General features: G+C 41.4%; 1 protein-coding gene across 3 annotated transcripts in view; it reads right to left on the bottom strand.

Moving 5' to 3' along the window:
• Window positions 1-12371, bottom strand: part of SS18 (SS18 subunit of BAF chromatin remodeling complex) — a 44419-nt gene extending 32048 nt beyond the window's left edge. For all 3 annotated transcript variants that reach the window (XM_076329810.1, XM_076329811.1, XM_076329812.1), the window contains exons 1-3: window positions 12236-12371; window positions 8944-9020; window positions 7549-7633 (exon numbers count right to left, since the gene is read on the bottom strand). In XM_076329810.1, coding sequence (XP_076185925.1) covers window positions 7549-7633; window positions 8944-9020; window positions 12236-12304 — 231 coding nt within the window. In that variant the 5' untranslated portion in view covers window positions 12305-12371. The remainder of the gene's footprint in view (window positions 1-7548; window positions 7634-8943; window positions 9021-12235) is intronic.
• Window positions 12372-21477: the final 9106 nt, after the last annotated feature.

The raw sequence follows: 21477 nt of genomic DNA, 5'->3' as shown, positions 1-21477 counted from the left end.
CTAGAAGGCCTTATGTAAACTCAGTTAAAGCAGAAAGAATCCTGCAGAACTCTCAGAGCACTTCACTGGGGAAACAGCAAAACCATACAGGCTAAAGGACTCGGTACCTGTGTTACCAGACTGCCTGGTACAGCTTTCAGCAAACTGCCTAAGGTTGAAATAGGTTTTTATTGTGCAGATACTGTACTACAGAGAAGCAAATCGCATCTTCAAGTATGAAAGAATGACACTTTAAAGTACACTCCTAATTCAAATTGGCTGCTATTTTTATGATTTCTAAATCAGCCACAGAAGTTAGTAGGCAACAGAAGTTATTTTTTGTATACAGTGCACTAGCTCCCCATGTGGACACACCTGATTAGCAATACATGCAAAGTAGCTTACAGAAGTTAAGAGTGATCCTCTTATTTAAAGTGGAGTACACTGTGGTCTATGAATTCACTAACATGCTAACAACTTAAATATTCTGATATTTTTTTTTTCCTTAGTGGAATTGTTGGCTTAAGAAGTTCCCTCCAGCGGCTCTCCATTTCCCAATGCTACCCTTTCAGTTGTACCAACGGAGCCATTTACACAGCCCTGCAGTTAATCTGAACTAATCCAGAATGAAAATATCCCCCGTCCCACCTAATTAATCCGGACTGATTCTCCAGATTGGTTCATCATACAACTTTAAAACATCATACAGCAGAACTGCAGCTGATGGGTGTACAGCTCTGGTTATGTCAGCATAACCATTACTATTGAAAGAAAATCTTGTCAAACAACAGCCAAACTTCTTTCCAACGTTTAAAAGCCTCTCTGGAGCAAAATGAACAACCCGGAAAAGCAATTTTTATTGTAAGACCATGGCATACATAATCTGAACGTTCTTTTAAAATGCAGCATACCCAATTCTCTTTTGCTAAAGCAGGATGACAACTATTAGCCCCAAAAGATGCGTATCAACACAAGAACTGGTGTTGTTACAGAGATTCAACAAATAGGCTACAGGAGAAACAACCCACAAAACTTAAACTGTAGCAGATTTGGTTGTTTTGCCTTTAAGTCCTCTAAAAAGCTTGCACTACTGCCAATTTTACAAGATTTCCTTCCCACAACAAGCAGTTTTTCAGTTCCCTATTATAAGCAATAGATATGTTCTTTCATGTTCCACCCAAAAAAAAAAAAATCTGAGTAGCTATTTGTAAAACTAGTTCTCTTTTGGTTAATATCCCATTACCACATTTTTAACATACAATAAACATGTAGGCAATCAGAGCGTTCACTGAGAGGTCAGAAGTCAAATAGCATGTAAAGCCTCAAAGAAAGAAAATGGATATAGATGATCACATGCTGGCCTTGGAGCAAAGACAATTAAGTGATACAGACACACTAGACCGCTCTGTAAGCACTTATACAGCTAGATCATAACGCATTGCTTTTATGACTGGTTATTGCAGTCATACCTAAGAACTAGGCTACTGACAGCAATAAAGAATTAAATCTCATCTCTAACAGAGCCGTAATACTGTACAACTTTAGGAAAAGTCTTATTTACTGTTTTGTTCAAAGTGCTGAGTCTCCGAGATCACTAACACAGTGGTAATGCAGAATTCTAAGAGTAATGTGGTATTACAACATGACCTGAATGTCCCACATTTCCCATTCTTGGAAAAAGAATTAGTGACAATTCATTTAGTGACAAAGCCTAACTAACTGGGGGCTAGAGACTATTACCAAAGGAGGCTTACTCCATGTGTTTCTTGCTCTCAAAACACAGAAAATATTTTTTGCTATGCGAAATCAACATAGCAAATAAAAAGGTAGAGTATGAAGAGTCGGAGGAAGGAATAATTTAAGAAATTATGTTCTTCAGGGAAGATGCAAGCACAAAAAGATTAGCTTCTATCAATTATGGATTTACACTAGCTTGATAGTTTCTAATAACAGTACAGGAATGTGAAGCTTAGCTTCTTTTACCCATTCCAACCACAGTGGCTCTACCTGCCTCTCGTTTGAAGAGCAGCAGGGAAGTTCCTTGGAGTGTACTCGCATAATGTGGTAGGTATGAATGCAACATCTTTCCTCCCTTTCTCAAAAAATCTGCTACCTAATGTTTCTCTTTTTAAAAGTCTTTAGAAATTATTATTTTTGAAAACTGTTTAATAAACATTTAATCAGAGCAATTATTCTTCAAAATCCAAGCTCCACTTCTGACTAATAGCTCACTTGCCTCTTGACGGGAAACATTCAACCTTTCTTTTGCTCTGTTCCCTACTAATTCAGTTTACAAATAGTCAAACTTGAATTTGGCATGGACTTGTGTTCTGAAAGGCTGATGCCAAGTAATACACCATACTGCTTTGTGTATCTGCTTTAAAACTAATTTAATCAACACACTAACATTCAATACACACAGAATTAAGCCAGAGGTTTAAAGACCGACGCCAGCTGTGATCAGCAGGAAAGCAGATACCATGAACAGACTTTCTGCTATACTACCATAGATATCAGACTTTCCGAGGCATTTGGTACATAACTGGACAAGAATTTATTAGTTTAGGATTCCTCTCATCTTCAGTAACAGGAGTTTCATTTGCAAATTTTATTTTAAGCTATTAAAACTGAGCCATATTTTTCTTTTCTGCATGCCATCTTGCTTTTTTCAAGAAAAACAGTATCAAGATAATTCAATTGACATATATATTTTAGACAACTTTTATGTTCAAAATGAAGGCTACTAAAAAAGCAGAGTGCATTGTTCAGTTCCTAAGACTCTGAATTGTTTCTACAAACTAATCATATCACAAGTACATTAAAACCATAGATTGAACATTACCCCTTTGAAAAATACTGAAGTGTATTTAAGATCATATGAGACTTTCCACTGATTGAGTAAAACCATTCTTACATTGAAGACTCCTATTTAGACACACGAACTCCACAGCTTTAAAAAAAAAAATCTTCCAATAAGGAACTTGAAGAAAAGTTTTAGTCAGGTGCTGGTAATGATGTTTAATGGTTCTACCTCTTGAAGCAGTTTCTTTGGAAGTAACCAGCATTTCAGTCTTTGTTGATGTTGGGTGTTTATAAAAAGCAGTCACCATTTTATATAGAAGTGTTTTGTAACTAAAATGGCATGGACTCCGCCCTAATCTGTGTGACAAGTTTGGGAACAACATACATTAAGGGATTTCACTAGTCCTACAAAAAGCTTTAGTTTTGAGAGAAGTATCTCAAGCAAGAAAAAAATCATTTTTTTATTAATAAGTTTATTAATAGTCTTTCCATTATTATGAAATTAAGAAAAACAATTTAATGTGATGTGCACATTTTTCTAGAACTCAAGACACAGTGAGTTTTCTTGGAAGTTGCTTTACATACAGAGTTTAGCTTGCTACTGGAAGAAACTGGCACTTTCAATATGAAAGAAAACTGGTACGTTACAGAAGTGAGTAATAATCATAAGCATTTATTTTCATCACCTTCTTGAAATACACACTGAAATCAAGTGCTCTGCTGACAGAAGGCAAGTTGCATTATGTAAGAAAAACTCTCCCCCCCCCCCCCCCCCAAATCATTTTCCTGTGTTTAAAAAAACCAAATGTTCCCAATCAAATAATTCCTGCAGACCTTAATATTTGCTTGTTATAAAACTAATGCCAAAATGAAAAGGCTGGAGTGCAGGACAAAAGTTCCCCTCTACTTTTCCCAATAAAGTCATGGTCATGGGTTGTTTTCTTATAAATATTTGGCAAAATGAAGACATAGGGGGGAGGGAAAACGTCCAAGTGGAAAAGGTTTTTTTTATTCAATAGTTTGCAATGACTTTTTAATGCCACTAAAACACTCTCTCTCAAGAAAACAAAAAATAAGACTCAGGGAGGGTAAGATGCCTGTTCTGCAGTTTGAGATTTCATGTGTTTAGAAACACACGCACACAATACTTGACTACTATTTTTTGGAGGTTCTCTTGGAAGTCCCCGTAACAAACTTTAACTGCATCTTTGCTCTCTACCGTTCAAGGAGACTAATACTTTGCTGTTGCCTCCCTCAAAAGTAGCACCAATGAAAAATCAAAAGAATGCAACAGTGTTGTGTTCCTCATTATACAAGCCCTTTTTGGGAAGCTAGCTTATCTCATGTGGTGGTGGTAAAGACTTTCGACTGCTGTCCAAGAAAGAGAATACCTGCCATAACTTGGAAAGAGGCAGCAAAAAGTTGGCATCAACTTCACACGTGGACTTAGCCACCACTCTCGTCCAGCTGGGAAGACACTCCAAAACAGCCCTGCCCTGAATAATGCTGCTGTTCAGATGGCTGAGAAAAGACTGGTTGACTCAAGGAGATGAACCTCATACTTTTTGTCTTCTGATGTGAAGGAAGGTCTCTTACCCCAGAAGTCATAATTTAATACTCTAAATTTATCATGCATATAAAGACAACAGGAGCTTTATTATGACACTGGAGTTTCAAAGTCTTTCTAGTTCCCTTCACCCATGCCCTGCAACGCTTGCTTCACCCGTTTCACCTTTTCCTCTCTTCCAGGCCCCCTTTATAGAGCATTTCTCTGCACAACACAGTTGGTTCACTATACTTTTGTTTAGTATAAGATTTATCTTGTTCTCTACAGGCAACACCACACTTTCAGAAAGGATGTACAGTCATTTGATTAAAACAGCGCATTCTAAAAGATGTGGACAGAGGCACAGAAGCTGACTACAAGCATTTTTCCCAACAGTATGAAGCATTAAGTCTAAGGAGTATTGTGAGAGAATACAATGAAATTATCATCAGGTTCAAGTCATTTTAGCTTATATTAAAAATTTCAATGAACCTGATCATTTAGCTCTTTTGTTTGGTGTGAATGCTATCTTAACAGCAGCATTCTCTTTTCAACCTCATTTTATCACATAACTATTACTTTTTATAAAATGCTTTAAGTTGTGAAATTTCTTGAGAGTGTATTTACCCAACTATAACAAAAACAAGATAAAATTTAAACAAAAAAGAAAGTATAGCTTACTAGAGGAACAATCTTCCAGATATGAATAGATCAGATACAATCCAACTTCAGAAGCTATGCAGACTCAAGCCCTCCTAAGTTATGTGGGGAAACTACTGCAATGGTAGTATCATAAAGTTGATGTATTCTACTATTAAAAATAGTAGATGTTTACACACACAGTATCTTGCTCCATATTTAACTGTTGCCACCCACAACCCTTGAATTTAGTAAGACTGTTCAACAGCTGACACAGAAGCATGGTGAACAGAAACATAATACTTCCAAGTCAACTTGAGCCTCATCAGTTCTTAAACAGAAAGCCAATAAAGGAAGAGTCTGAAGTAGTTTATCTTGCATTGAAAAAAAAAAACCAGTAGCTCACATGTTCCCAAATTCTTCTGGCTAAAATTTGTTGGGAAGACAGAAAGAATTTAAAGAACATTTTTCTAAAAACACCAACAAAAAGGTCATTTTATCTGATTATGTTACCACATTTCAGGCAAATCTTCAAAGACTTGACTTGGTAGGTGTCGCGGTAGGTCAGAGTGTCTACACTTAGGTAAGACTGAACATCTAAATTTCATTTTGTATTTTAGTTTGAAAGAAAAACCAAGAAGCTACTTTTTTATTCCCCCTCAGTTGTCGAAATGGGACTTACCCCTCGCAAACAAAAACACACTACGCTATTTTCTCACTACTGTGGAATATTCCTTACATTCAAGATCAGAAATGCACTTCAGTCCTGACCTGCAAAAGCCTTTCCCGGCCCTATCTTCATTTTCTTTTAAGAAGAGAATGTCATCACATTCAACTTCAAGAACAGGGCTGTTCACCAGGGACTAGGATAAGGTCAAAATCACTTCCAGTTGTCATCAGAACCAGGATATGAATTAAGCCTCCAAAAACATATTAGTTGAGTAATACACACAGCCCTCTTAAAGGTTTCTTTCCCTCCCCCTCAGCTACAAGCATGGATTTATAAAAAGAGAAGCCTCTACAGGCACAACAGGTTGGACATAATGAAGCACTGTTTCTATAGTCCTCTAGGTACCAACTTGAAAGGATGCTTCGCTAGTAGCAATGATTGGAGAACACTTCTCCAGAGACCAAAGAAAAAGTAATTCAATTTCAGTTGGTGAAAACTAGTACCTAGGAATGGCTGTTTTATAGACATTCTTTTTAGCTTCATATTACAGAAATGAATCAAGACTATATTAATTCAAGAAAAGTCTTATTACCAAAAACCAAAGAACTTCCTTGTGCTACTCACAATGAATTCCCCAAGCTTTCTGATTAACACAAAAAGCAAACAGAGAGCAAGCTATTTTAGTGTTTGTTGTATCCTTCCTTACTGCTCCATAAAGGTGTTAGAGTGTGTCCAGAGAAGAGCAACGAGGCTGGTGAGGGGTCTGGAGAACAAGTCTGATGAGGAGCAGCTGAGGGAACTGGGGTTGTTCAGCCTGGAGAAAAGGAGGCTGAGGGGAGACCTCATCGCTCTCTACAACTACCTGAAAGGAGGCTGTAGTGAGGTGGGTGTCGGTCTCTTCTCCCAAGTAACTAGCAATAGGACGAGAGGAAATGGCCTCAAGTTGTGCCAGGGGAGATTTCGATTGGACGTGAGTAAAAATTTCTTTACTGAAAGAGTGGTTAAACATTGGACCAGGCTGCCCAGGGAAGTGGTTGAGTCCCCATCCCTGGAAGTATTTAAAAGACGAGTAGATGAGGCGCTTAGGGACATGGTTTAGTGGGCATGGTGGTGTTGGGTTGATGGTTGGACTCGATGATCTTAGAGGTCTCTTCCAACCTTAAGGATTCTATGATTCTACGAACAATGGAAAGGAGGGAAAATGTGAGGTATCTTATAAAACAAGGAGTTCAGGAATACAGATTCAGAAAACGCCAAGTTAAAAAAGAAAAAGATAGCAAGTATTATCCAAGAAATGCTTCATTTGTAAAGTGATGCAGTGTTTCAAGTTAAGCCTGTGCGACCCTACTTCTTGCACATTATCATTATCCACCTTAAAAAAAGGTTGCTTTCTGATACAGGAGAGAGGCAAAGAATGAGACTCACCTAGAGTACAGAAAAGCAGACAAAGATTAACCCAACCTCATTCCACTGAGGCAAAAGAATGGATGATATTCCAGGGAAGGAAAAAAAAAAAAAGAAATCCCATCCCCCCACCTTTCCCTAATGTAAGAGGATAAACGGAGTACTGCTGTAGGAGCTGACTAAAAGCCACACCATTAGAGTTCTCAGTTGGGGGGGGGGGGGGGAATCTAAGACTACCTATGAGGCAGGCCAGATATTCTTGAATTGAACGTGCAGTGCACAGATTAACAGTCTTCAGTTAAACAAGTCAGATTTTGAGCAAGACCTAAGCAGTGAGATTACACCAAATACAGCATGAAGAAACATTGCATCATGTATTCACTGTACAGTAAATCAGAGGCTAAGTGTTTGGTCACTACCTCAAACACTTCTGTTTGGTTTGGGTTTTTTTCCCCTCCAGGAACCCAAATGAAATCTATTCCCTACTTTTACACTATTTTGTACTTACTGCTGGTAGCAGAGACTGCATGTTCTGGTTGGAGTCAGCTATAGTGGCTAGGTAAACCAAGTTTGTATGCAGCATCTGCTGGTATCTATCAAAATAAACAAAAGCAAAACAGATCTTAAGTCACAAATACAATAACATCAGAATTTACTTTGATTCTACACATGTAAAGAAAGTTACCTATGTAAAACAAGATTCAAGAGACTTACAAGAATACCATTATTAGGAATCCTAAGCCTTTTCCCTCACACTTACTTATTACCCAATCTTTCCCAATGTCTCCATCAAATCTGTGCCTATATCTTCTCTACAACTTCTATCTTTCTATGAAAAATCTAAAGCTGGGCGACACTGTTCTCACCTATTTCACTTCCAAACTAAGTCACCAGGAGACATATACAGCGTGTGTGTGGCTTTTTGGTGTTATTTCCATCACAAACACTAAGGAAATAGAGCTCCTTCTGTAATGTCCCCAGATACAGGATATAGATCTACGTGAATCGTGACCAAGAACAGTGCAAACATTTCATCAGGACCCTGAGCTTTGGAAGTTTGCTATGGAATGATTTTTCTGCTACAGAACCACATTCCAGAGTCTCAACATCTAGCCCACAGTCACAAAAATAACCTTGAAAGCAGGAACAGATTACGAATACCTAACTACAGGCTTGCAAACAGCTTAATACAGTAGCTGTGCTACAATAGAAGCATTCCCTTAAAGCAAAAATACCTACTATTTATGACTGCCCTCCTGTTCCCAGACTACCAGTTCTCTTAGTAAGGGACTCAAGCCATACTGCAATGCCCCGTCTGCCACATGACTCCGTATCTGTCCGATTACAAGGGTGCCATGATCATCCCATGCCAGAAAAGAATAATGGGAAAATAATATTCCTTAATAATTCACTCCTTCCACAGTTCTCTCAGATCACTCTCCAGAGACCCCACTAGACAGCAAGTCCACGTGGAATATTCTGGCAAGCCATACTTTTAAGACAAGCTTGTTTGCTCTTGGGTAAGTGGTAAGCGGGTAGTTTTCAAACATGCCATCAGGAAGAAAGGTCCATTCCTACATGATTTTGAAAGGTTTGAGGAGAAAACTACCTCTTTCCCAAAGTGTAATTATGAAGCAGAAGAAAAAGATCTTGGTTATACAGTCCCCATTTTTATGAGCGTCATTATCATGACATCAACTTGCAGTAGGCAAACTGCAACATTCAGTGACAGAAGTGATAGTCATATGGAAAATAAAACCCCATAAATTTTAAGTGTAGCATCTGTAGCAATACTTTTCTGTTTTTCACAGCAGTTCTCCTACAAGGTGAGCTAAACAAATCAAGAATGGTGATCTAGATGGAAATTCACGCAGTCCACAGTAGATTTGGATTAATGTCTTACTGAGAGCATTCAGATGTCTTTCCCTTGTTCTGATAGTCCATTATACACTGAATCAGATGGTTATTTTCATCCAACATCTGAAACGATAAAGAAGAAGTTTGGAGTAAGTTTCATGTTCTTTGTGGAAAGAAACTGAAGATAAGTTTGAGTTTTGCTCCTCTTCTCAGAGTTTTTAAAAACAACAACAAAGTAGTATTGCAGAAAGTTCTACTTTAACCAATTATTTATAGAACACTCTTTTGCTCCCATTTTTCCCCCTCCAATTAGTTTTACAGCTTTCAGTTTAAGGGTTTCATATCACTATTACAGCTACATTTGTGGAGCTTCCCATTCAAATACCTATGCTTGTTCTGCACCAGGTTCTTATGAAGTTTTCAAAGTTTTCCATTTCTTCGTTTGATCTCTACCAAGAAATTTACTTAAAAATTTATGCCCCAAATTCCCCTTCTCCTTCTAAAGCCTGCAAGTGTTCATAAATTTAATAATAAAAGGCAATGAAATTCTTATTGATAGAAACTGAGTTTACCAGACAGGTTTGTTTCAAGGAAATGCACTAAAAAGCTAGGCCATATTTACATGAAGAATCTCTAATTAAACTGCACTTCTTAAGTATTCTGTATAATGGGCACAATAGATCTATTATACTTCAGAAGTGTCCAGGAGTATGAATATATGTGAATTAATTTTCTGACAAAACAAAAAAGTAGTCCTAAAATCATGGGAAATTGTAGCTCTCATGGCTTTCTACAAAAAAACTTACGAATTCAAGGTGTTCCAAGCTCCATAAACAGGAAAAAAATAAAGCCTGGTTTCCTAGAGCTGCACATCCCCCACACTAATGTCTTTTTAACCACTCTCACGCTCCCTGATCAGACAAGAGTCAGCAGAACCACGGCTAACCTGAGCTACCAGCCAAGTTACCCAAGTCAGCTGAACTAAGTGGAAAGTTTACTGCCAAATGGAAAATTTTGCATTGATTTCTCCCCTTGCTTCCTCTCAGTGGAGAGCTAGTTTAGATCCCTTTACTCTACCCAGCTGCTGAATTTGACAAAACTAATAGGATCTTAACCACCTGCAAGACTCTCTCCTTCTTCCAGACATGGTTGAGACTAGCCAAAAGGCTCATGCTTCTACAAGGAAAGCACAAACAGTGTTATTACGTCACCTTTCTTTCCCTAGGAATCCAACCTGAACAAATTCTATACGAGGAGGGGAAAAAAAAAAAGAAAGAAGTACTGACACTTTTTTTCTTCCGATTAATCCATCACTACTATGAAACGGGTATGGAGTCAGAAACCCCATGCAGTCCACTCAGAACTTATATCCATGTAAGAATGAGCCAACCAGCCGAGTCTTCCTAAATTCAAACCAGTAATTTACCAGAACTGACTGGAACAATCACTGAGCAATTATTTTGCCTGAAACCGCTGGATGTGGAAACACTGTATTTAAGCACTAAACACAGACAGAACTGCAGCATTTTGAGTTACTGTCTGAGCCTCAGAAAGTAAACTAGGCAGAACTGTAGTGGCACACTCTGAAGAGGATCACAAACACACTGCTACACAGACATATTTCACATGTACTAACATCAAGTTTTATAAGAAACACAGTGACCATTTTCACCAGAAAAAATAAGGAAAAAGGAGCTAATACCTTTGATACCAAAGTCTAATAAAGCACTTACAAAGCAAGCCTTGAATCAAGGCTCTCCTCAGAACATCTCCCACCTTCCAGAGGAAGGCAGCAGATACTTAAAGCTTAGCAGACAGGTAGACCTTGAGACTGCCAGTTAGATGGTTGCATTCTTCACTGCCACCATGTAAGCTGGACCTCCGGGGGGGGGGGGGGGGGGGGGAAGGAATGCTAGGGCCAAGAGGAAAGAAACAAGAAGGAATACAACTGCATCCTAGACGGAGCTGCAGGCACCGTTTTATACAAGTTTGATTGAGCAGTTGCTGATAGAAAATTGAAATAGTTCTTTGAAAGAGTTATAAACACCTACCATCAAAAGAGAATTTAGTTTCCAGCTGGATGAAGACACCTCCAGGGCTTCTGACAGCTTATGTACATTACAAAGATTCTTCAGCTTTAACTATACTAAGGTTTTGCCAGCACACCACCATCAGATTAATGGTTTGACTACAGCACAAGAAAAACTTAATTGTCTGCATTCTCCATAGGCACCGCAGTGACCTGAAGGCTCTGCTGGCTACCTTTAGGCAGCTTTCCACCCAGTGGGTATGTATTTTTCATCTACACTTCTCAAGCACTGACTTCTGCTACACTACCCTGGAGGCCTCCACTGTAACTCTGGGGTCTTCTTTGAGGTCCCGATCCCTGCAACACCTACCTTGTTGACACTCTCATTCTTTACTAAATCACAGGTTAGCTATATCTACCCTAAAGGCTCCTACACAAGGAGCTCGTAGTAATCTGAAATCTATTTGATTCACGGTTATTTACACTGATAACAGTGCAAGTCTTCAGTTAAGTTTCTAAATGCCACCAAGTTACCAGTGAACTTGAACGTGCTCCTTTGCTTCTGCCGATACCAAACATCGTGGATTATTACAAATCCTATATATGCTTTTCTTTGATTGCTTTAGCGAGTTAACTTGCTCCCTTCCACAAAAGCTTAAATGGAGTCCTCCGGAGTCGCCGTCATTGGCTCCAACCATAATGTTCTTCCTCAGTAACACTTGAAGTTTACGGGGGGGAGTCTTACTACTAGGCCGACCAAGTTCGGGAGGTGCAGTCGCCGCTTACCCCGCGGAGGCAGAGCCCAAAGGTAGGCAGGCTTCAGTAACAACCCAGCTCAACTCCGACTTGCAGGCACCCCTCACAGGAAGGGGTTACTCGACTCCTCCGTTTCCCCACCGTGCCAGGCCGAGCCCTTACGCATTAGTTCACGCCCACGGCCCTGGGGGAGCCCCGGGAGCGCTGGGGGCAGCCGGGGGGGGCCAGGGCCATCGGCCGCCCCCCACGCCCGCGCGGCCTCCGCGCCCCGCCCCGCCGCAGACGGCGCAGCCCGCCCGCTCGGCACCTCCCCCCGGCCGCGGGACCCCCGAACAAGTGCCGAAGCGCAGAGGAGCAGCGCCTTGCCGACCGCCCCCGCCAAGGCCGCCCCCCGAGCGCGGCAAGCGCGGCCCGGTCGCTCCCCCGGCCGGGGCCTTGGCGCTCCGGGGCGCCGCCACCCCCTTCCCCGCGCGGCCCGGCGGCAGGAAGCAGCTGCAGCCCCCGGGGCCGAGGCCGGGGCCGGGGCCGGCCCCTCCTCTCCTCTCGCCCTCACCTTCTGGATGGCGGCCGGCGTGATCTCGCCCTTCCCCCGCTGCCTCGGGGCCGCGAACGCCACCGACATGTCGGGCCGCTACCAGGAGGGTCCGCCCCCGCCGCCCGCCCGCTCACGCGCCCCGCGGAACCAGCAGCGGCGGGAGGCGGCAGCGATCCGGGAAGAACGCTGCGCGCGGGGGGCGGGGGCGGCCGCCCAGCGGGACGGCCCATTCCCGTCCCGCCGGGGAAGGGTTAAGGAGGACCGGGTGCTCCTCCCCCTTTCCCGCTGCGAGGGGGAGCCCCGATGAGGCCGTGGCCGCCTCGCACCGCTCGGCCAAAACAACGGGACCGAGAGTCGGCGCTGCGCCGTTTGAACATGACCTCCCCTTGTCACGCGACCTTCTTGGCTACCCCTTTCCCTCCGCGGCGTTGGTATGTTCCTGCCCAACGCGCCTCAAGCGCCGGACAGGCAGCGAAGTGGTACGGCCGGCGGGGGGGATGGGAGCGCTGTGGTGCGCACGTTACGAGGGACGCGCTCCGGCTGTGCCGGGCGGCGCGCTCTCCTCCCCCCTCTACCCACCGCGACAGTTGGTTGCACCCGAGCAGCCCGCTCTGGCGGCCGCGCGGGGCGGGGCGGGGCGGGAGCCACCTCAGGGAAGCGCCGAGCGGCGGCGGCGGGGGCCGGTCCTGGGCTGCCGTGGGGAGGCCGCGGCGGTTTCGGCGTGGCACCATCGGGCCCGCCCGCGAGGGGAGTTGGCAGGCGTGGGCCCGGCGCTGACCGCCGGGGGAGGTGCCGCTGCCGCCGTGACACTTTCGGCGTTTGCGGCGCCGCTCCTTCGACAGCGCCTGTGCTGCCGCTGCTGCCAACGCTGACAGGTGGGGGGAAAAAACAAACCATGAGGAAAAAGTGGGAGGGGAGCAGCTGTGCGACCCCCAGCTCGTTGGTGTGGGGCGGCCGCAGCTTCCCTGTCGTGAGAACGAAACGGAGCAAAGAGAAGCAGTTACCGCTGCAACTTTAAATACATTATAGACGCTGAAAGTGCTAAAAGCAGGCTTGATTTTTTTCAGTGCGGCCACTGGAGGGAATCTGGGTTTCGCCACAGATCCTCTGCAAAGTCTAAGACAGTTCTTTACAAGGGTGAGAGTTTCAAAGGGTAATGGTACAGTAAAGTCAAAAATCCCTAACTAAAGCATTTTAAATGTGCTTTTTCCCGGGCACATCCCCTGCTCAGCCTGTGTGCTTTGCAATGCTGGACCGCAGGCTGTGAGTACTGTCTCCTTCCCAAGCTGTGGCCTTTTTTAAACTGATGTCTGCTCTTGCAGTTGAGAGAAGCATGTACTGCTGGGGCTGACGGGACACTACTTGGTGACGTGACACCACACCACAAAACGTGAATCTTGTTCCTTACTCGGTGCATTGCTTGCTCTGTTTCTCAGCTGTTGCTGGCTGAAGTCCCTGGCTCTTCCCTCAAGCCCTAACCCTTTTGTTTACGGCACACATTTGTCAGTGGCATCCGTGGCCACCCCGTGGCTGTACAGCTGCTTCCCAACTGGCATGCTCTCTCCTCGGGACTGTTTCTAAGCTGGCTGCTTTCCCCCGCCCCATGGAGATTGCTCTTCCTGGCTCTGCTGTCCTAGGATTGACTGTGACTGCCCATCACACCCTGCTTTATTCCTTTGACAACCAGTTCCCAGGCTGCCGACTCCAAGCTGTTCTTGCGTTCCTACAGCATCTCCCTCTCCAAGGGTCTGCCACCTGGGCCTGATGCTCTCTGTTACCAGAATGGCGCTGCTTCTGCCCTGTCTCTTCAGATTATACAGGACCTTGAGTTGATGTGATGCTAATCTGGCTTGCTCTCCTCCCCAGAAAATGTCTCTGGCCCAGTCCTTGCACTGTAGGTCATGCTAAGGAGGAGGAGTGATGCCAGCATATCCATTAGGCTGTTTGCGTTTCTAACCATTTCACTCATCACCATGGTATCTGGGTCCATTTTTTGTACTCGTAGGGTTTTTTTTTCTGTCTCCCGCACACTTTATCATCATCATCACTATTGTAGGAAACCAAAAGCAAAAAAAGAAAGGGCTCAAGAAACCTATTTTTTCTGAAGTTGATACACTTCGTGGTGATTCATGGTTATTATTGTATGTTCTTGGAGTGCACTCGTAGGATAACTGTTGTAATAGCTCTGTGCTCAAATTGATACTATTTCTAGTTCTTACAAACGACAGCAAAGAATCCTAGGAATGAAGAATGCAAGACAGCCGTGGCCAAATCAGCATGTAATCAGAAGGTACCATCTCCTAGCCATCTGCAAATAGAATCACGAGGACTTAACTTCTTTAGCAGAAGTACATGCTTGGCTCCGGAGAACTGGTGAGGTGTCTGAGAAGTGTCCCAAGGCTGCAGGCATCTTCAGCAACTGGAGGGCAAGCATGTTCTCATGAAATACTCTGAACGCTGGGAATTCCACAAAATGTTTTTCTCTTCCCATAAGTATAACTTACCTTGCTCTCATCCTCCGGTTACCCAGCCACTGTTTATAAAATATTTCGCATTGGGGTGTCTTGGTGATCACAGCATTTGAGACAGTGTGGGTTAGATGTCAGCCACATAAATACTGCTTTTAAGATCTGAATGTTCCACCATATTCTCCCACATTTTCAGGTTGCTTTTGAGTAGAGGAGAAAAATAGCCTTGTGGGATGCCACAGGTGGGGAGCCTTAATATGAAAGGAGTAATTGCCCGCTGTATTTCCCAAAAGTGGTCCAAATTAAATATGAGAAACTTTTCAGTACATTCCTATTTCCATGCAAAATATGGGAGAACAATGTTTGGAATTCAACTCTTTAGAGGAAGATACACGAATAAGACCATTCACTCATAATAACTAGAACCATCTCTTTTGCCTGATTTTGTCTGATGATTAAATCCATTTATTCCCCTTTGTCATGATTTTTCATTCATATGTTTAAAATTTTGGACTTCCATACTCATAAATAGCAACAGATCTAAAGAAACAATGAAAAAAGAGTTTGCGGGTCCATTTTCTACCATGGAAAGGGAAATTCACACTCAAAATCAACATTTAAATAATGGCACAGATGCATACGAGCAGGGAAATAGATAGCTACAATGGAAATGTGCCACATGTCTCAGAACACATAACCACAACAGGGTGTCTCTTTTATGACTTTCTTAATGTACTGCAATATGCCTAGATATCAAAGGACATATGGTATATTTTCTCTTTAATTGCACATTTCTTTGCTCTTGTGAGTTACTCACAACCTTAACATTATTTAATTGTAATTTAGATGCATAAATCTAGATCATCACCAAGAGTTTCAAATGCAAATATGTTTCAGTCAGATCTTCTTCCACCTCTGTTCCAACTTTTGTCAGTGTAGTGTCTTTTTTGTTGATGTGCATTTCAGTATGTCATATTTTTTGGAGAGAAAAGAATGCAGATAGAGAAGGATAGGCCCTTTTCTGAAAGGCCCATGTTTCCAACTCATATTTCTCAGTAACAAGTAGTAGGTAAAGATACAGTGCCTGAGTCTAGAGTCTGGAAAGCATTAACATTTAGTTCCTAGAGAAAGCTATCTGTTTGAAATGAAGTGCTAACAGTAGAGTGATTTTAGTCTTCTCAGGATTGTGTCAATATTCCTCATTGCAGAAGAATTTATTTAGTTTTAGAGAAACCTATAACATTTGCAGTGATCCAGTCTTCCAACAGTTCTGAGAAAAAATGGTAAGTGATCTTCAGTTTCTGTCTGTATTTTCTGCCATTTTTATTATATAAGTTTCCATAAATCCTCTGGAATAGGAGAGAGAAGTAAGAGAAGGAACCCGCAGACATTCCCGTCCACAAGCAGGACAATACAGAATGCTGATTCATCACCATTTTGAAATTTACATTTAAAATTAAAATTTCAAACTTGGCATTTATGAAGCTATATATACAGGAAAAAGAACAGCAAAGAATTTTATGGTAGCACCATCTGCTTAAACCTGCTTGACTAAAGGTCTCGGTATCAAAGTTGAGAATGATTCCTGAGAGTTAGACTGTTAGACTGTCTGTTTCTCAGACAAAGCCTTTAACATGTTGGTGACAGCACCTCATTTTGTGCATTTACTTCAAACTGACAAAAAAAACCCCACTTTCTTTACTACAGTAAGTATGATAGCTCATGATTTACCCCTAATAGGATGACAGGGTGAATTTGAGCCTCTTTTTCAGGGTAGACTACTTTTTCATCTTGCAATTAAAAAAAAAAAGGGATGTTTATGCATGTGTTTTGTAACATCAGCAATACAATCGGGTAATGGAACAGATCCCAAGGAAGGAGCATCTTTTGGTAGATGAAGAAGGAAGATAGGAAAAGGAAGCAATGCTGGTCTTGGTTTAGTATTTCTTCACCAACTGAACTTGGTGTGATCTCGTAACTTTGGTGGGATTTCCTACATGCCATGTCTCCATGTTAATTCATCTTGTTGCGAAAGGGAGCTTGCACCTGAAGGTCTGCCTATGTAGATGGTTGAGTCTTGAAAATGGTTCAGATTCTGTTTATTTAATAAACTATTTTGTTATAAAAATACACAACAGTATCAGACTGTTGGTAGGGTAAATGGTGCTTTTTGCTTCCTAGAAGAGATCACACTAACAGGATAAATTTGCCTTCAGTTTATTCTGTCAGCTTCTTGTCTGTTTTTTTTTTCAATTTTGCCATTTATATTCTGCACTGGCTATTGTAAAGGATATTAATAAGAAGTAGCACCTGAAATGCAAGCCTATATGTTCTGATACAAAGTGAAGTACCCAAACAGCACTGCCCGCTCTAAGGATATTGGTGGCTCTGCCATGTTGTAGAGGGGCAATAGCACCCAGAAAAAAATCATTGGGATGCGAAATTTTTATTCTAGTATCTGTCATTTTAGTCCGCAAATATCAATATTTAGAATAAAGAAACTCACAGCAGGTTCAGCAGTTTGCACTAATGGGAGTAAATGCAACAGCTGCGGTGAGAAAATCTTTCTGTGTCCTGATTTTATTCTTCAAAAGGGAATCTCCAGCTACTAGGAACGTATGCTATAAATAAAGAATAGCAGAACATCTAATCTAAGCCTCCTTAGAGCTGAAAATTCTTCAAGAATTCTTAGAGGTTAATATTTTATTTTAGGACACAGAAGCAAAGCACTGCAGTTCACTAACTTCCTCATTTTTTGAATGTCAAAAGCAAAGCAGAAAAGAGAAACATGAGAAGGCAGTGCCAAGCAGTGCTGAAGAAAAGGTAGCAATGATCTTGATGATCTGAATATTCATACCTGTTAAAGGCAATACATTTGCAGTGGAGAGGTATACTATTCTGGAGATGCTTCTGGGGATTCTCACTTCTGCATCATCTGCATCATCTTCAGCTTCTGCCTTCTGAAGACTCATGACCGTGAAGGACAGAGGAGATGACTGAATGGCTGCAGCACAGTACTTCTACCTTATTGTCATAATCCTAATCAACAACTTGCTGAGGGAATATAGAAAGAGGACCGCCTTACAAAGAGGAATTGAGTATAATTTTCTCTGAGCAACATATGAAACCAGAAAAAAATAGTGACTGTTGATTTCTAGTATTTATTTTGCTTCAAGGATGTAGCAATGCTTTTTACCACTCCCCATCTTTTCCTTTTATTCAGCATGAAATTTTAAAGCATGACTCTAGTCTAAAAAGATACTCTAGAAAAGGCTCACAGTGTTATTCCATAATTGCTATATATGCTTTTGCAAGTAAAATAGCAATGTATCTTACTATTAAATCCATCTGAAAATCAAGCTGAGTTTGCTCTGGATATTAGTAAGAAAAATTCTAAATTAAAAGGCTAATTAGAAACCTTGCTGATGGGAATGTGGGCCATAATAATACCTATGCCTCTCTTGTATTGATTTTATAGGAATAAAAAAGAAGTCTTTTATTCAATAACGTAATCTACACTTTATTATTAAATACTACTAGTCTTTGATAAAATGTGACTTTGCATAGCTTTCTAAATATGTTCACATATTAGTGTGTATATATTTTTGCAGGAATAAGGTACTGTTGCTCAAATAAATTCATTATGCAGTTTTCTAAATGCTACATTCTTTCCTACTCATTCCAAGTGGGCCTTTGATTCTGCCATATGTGATGCATCATTTTACCCTGCTGATTTAGCTATCGGGAATAATTCAGTTTGGAATAATTCTGTTTTGTAGGATTCAGGGTTTATGTGTTTATTGAATATATTAAGTATAGATTTTATTTTTTGTTGATATTTGTCTTTCCCAGACTTCCTCGTAGTGTTTGGTCAGCATCAACTTGAAAAGTTGATTAGACACTGGCACGAACAAGAAATTATAACCCATGAATCAAGAATAGAGGTAATTTTGCTCTCTGGGGATAGGAAACAAAAACCTGAAATTAATCAGAAATTATGACAAAGAGAGCCAAGTGGAAAAGATAGTGGTCAAATCTGGTGAAGAGAAGCAGATGAAACCTCCTATGTTTATTGATATTTATTGGTTCAGATATAATTTTTGTAAGCAAAGTAATAAATTGTAGAGCTAGAGCAGAGGACAAAAATTGTAATGGGATTGAAAATGTAACAAGAAACTGCCTACGAAAACTTTTGCTAGCCTATTTAAAATGGAAGTTATATGAGCTCTAAAAGAAGTAGAATTGATGGCTAGGTTGTATGTACCTTTTGGTTTGGATTTTTTTAAAGAGCAAACATTTTATAGTAGAAGTATGAAACCATAGTCTGTTATTCTTCCTAAATGCCTAAAGATATCAGCTTACGTCTTTTTAAAATAATGTACAGTTTTCTGCATTCATTTATGTGATATTTTACCCTCTGTGTACTTTATATAAAATAGTCACAGAAACTGAGAAGTTTGACGTTGATTGTGATGTAGCAAAGCTTTGGTCTTAGGTAAGTGATAAGGAAAACATCACAAGGAAGTCATGCAACAAAGGGATGAGTTTTGTATGTAGTGTAGTCAAAGAGCTTTTCTTTCTTGAGTGCTGGATAAGTTGATAAATTTCTGCAAGGAAAGGACTACTTGTGTGTTCCTGTAAGCCCTCTTTTGCATCAATTCCTTAGTGTTGGTAGGAGAGCATCTTTGAGGAAGACTGAGAAAGCAAAGGAGGGAGGGGATGCCTATGTGCTATTTTGGTCATGCTTGAGACTTTCAGCTCAAAATCCTAGTTTGTCCTGGTTTCAGCAGAGATAGAGTTAATTTCCTTCCTAGTAGCTGGTACGGTGCTGTGTTTTGGATTTAGGATGAGAACAAAGTTGATAACGCACTGATGTTTTAGTTGTTGCTAGGTAATGCTTACAGTAGCCAAGGACTTTTCAGTTTCCCGTGCTCTACCGACTGAGAAGGCTGCAGGTGCACAAGGAGCTGGGAGGGGGCACAGCCAAACCGGCCAAAGGGACATTCCATACCATGTGACGTCATGCTCAGTACATAAACTGGGGAAAGCTGGCCGGGGGGGCCGCTGCTCGGGGACTGGCTGGGCATCGGTCGGCGGGTGGTGAGCAATTGCACTGTGCATCATTTTGTGTATTATTATTATTACATTATTATTATTACTTTATTTCAATTATTAAACTGATTTATCTCAATTATTAAACTGTTTTTATCTCAACCCACGAGTTTTTCTCACTTGTGCTCTTCCAGTTCTCTCCCCCATCCCACCAGGGGCGGGGGGGGGGAAGTGAGCGAGTGGCTGTGTGGTGCTCAGTTACTGACTGAGGTTAAACCACGACAATTTATCATTGATCATATCGTTTATTTATTTTCTTCAGCCCATTGTCAGACCTGACACAGTGCTGGTCAGTTTTTCTTTCCTTTTCAGCATTCATTGATTTGTGTATTCTAAGAAAAAGGTTTTATGAGGGGAAATGCTGAGTTTCAAACCAACTGAGAAAGAAGCGAAGTTCTCATCTGCTCTTGAAATGTTGACCCTAACATCCTTTCCATTAGTCTTTCTTAGAAGTTTTCAAAGCAGCTGTCTTCATCTTTCTTTCTACCTGTGGATATGAAAGGAGCTTCTCATAAATGTCCGCGGTATGTCATTGTCTACCTTCAAAACTCTTCCCCACCAGAATACCTATGAAACCAGGGACAGCATTTAAGTTGCAGTCTGGCATTATCTTATAGCTAAGTAAACCTCACAGCTAGCTGTTATCAAAAGCCATGTTTTTCCTTTGGCCCCCTCTACGCTCATGGCCACGTGTTCCCACTCTGTCTCCTGTGCCATCACTTTTACTCATCTGATCTTGTGGTGAGACGTTTAAGGAAGCTAAATTAGTAGAAAAACAATTGCTTTTCTATAAAGCAGTTTTCTGCCTATTGAGTTTCACATATTGGGAGCAGATGAGTTTCTATGTTAAAGCAAGGGAAGACAATTACTGGGGCACAAGAGTGGAGCAGCATTACCCTTCCTTGTCAGCAGTTAGCTTTTAAATCAGCTTAGCCATGATTGCACCTATAAACAGCGAGTATACTGAGAATACTGCTTATCACATTGATCTGTGTTGTCTTGCTATGTCCCCGGGCTCTTGTGTCTGTAACCACCTTATTTCCTTTATTTTCTACTTTGGTTGTAAGCCTTTTGTTCAGGAGCTGCCTCTCTGTACTGTATTTGTAAACCACAACTTTTGCAGCTTTGAAACTTTTCACTGTGATGTTTACCGCACCGTATCATCTTTCCTTCCTAACAGATGTCAAACATTATTTATTGTTCAGGGAGGATGATACAGCCTCCACATAGCTGTTTGCCAATGTCCTTGTGAAAAGACTTAGTATTATAACATCATCTCTGCATAACATAAATAAAGTTAATATTGGAAATAAGAAAAAATTCTTTATTCTCATCTAACAGGTTGGAATTTGAGGGGTAGATACAGCTTTGTTGGATACACAGAAAAAAAATCTGTCACCAAGCTTCAAGAGGAACGAACGGTGAGGAAAATGTATGCACTTGATCATGTCTGGCTGGCTTTTGCAGGTATCGTTCCTAGTGTTATTGCTCCACAATTCATTTCATTGCATGTATGGAGTATGTAAAAGTCCTTTAAAGACTGGATTTATCAAAAACATTGTGAAGGTGGACGTGGTGGTTTGGGAGATTGGTACCAGGATATGAAGGCTTGGGTTCCTACATAACTGATTTGAATATAGCTGAAGGATTCTTATGGAGGCAGTGGGAATTATTTTGATT

This window comes from Aptenodytes patagonicus, chromosome 2 (assembly GCF_965638725.1).
Source record: "Aptenodytes patagonicus chromosome 2, bAptPat1.pri.cur, whole genome shotgun sequence".
Lineage (NCBI taxonomy): Eukaryota > Metazoa > Chordata > Aves > Sphenisciformes > Spheniscidae > Aptenodytes > Aptenodytes patagonicus.
This window is presented reverse-complemented; position numbering and strand designations above follow the sequence as displayed.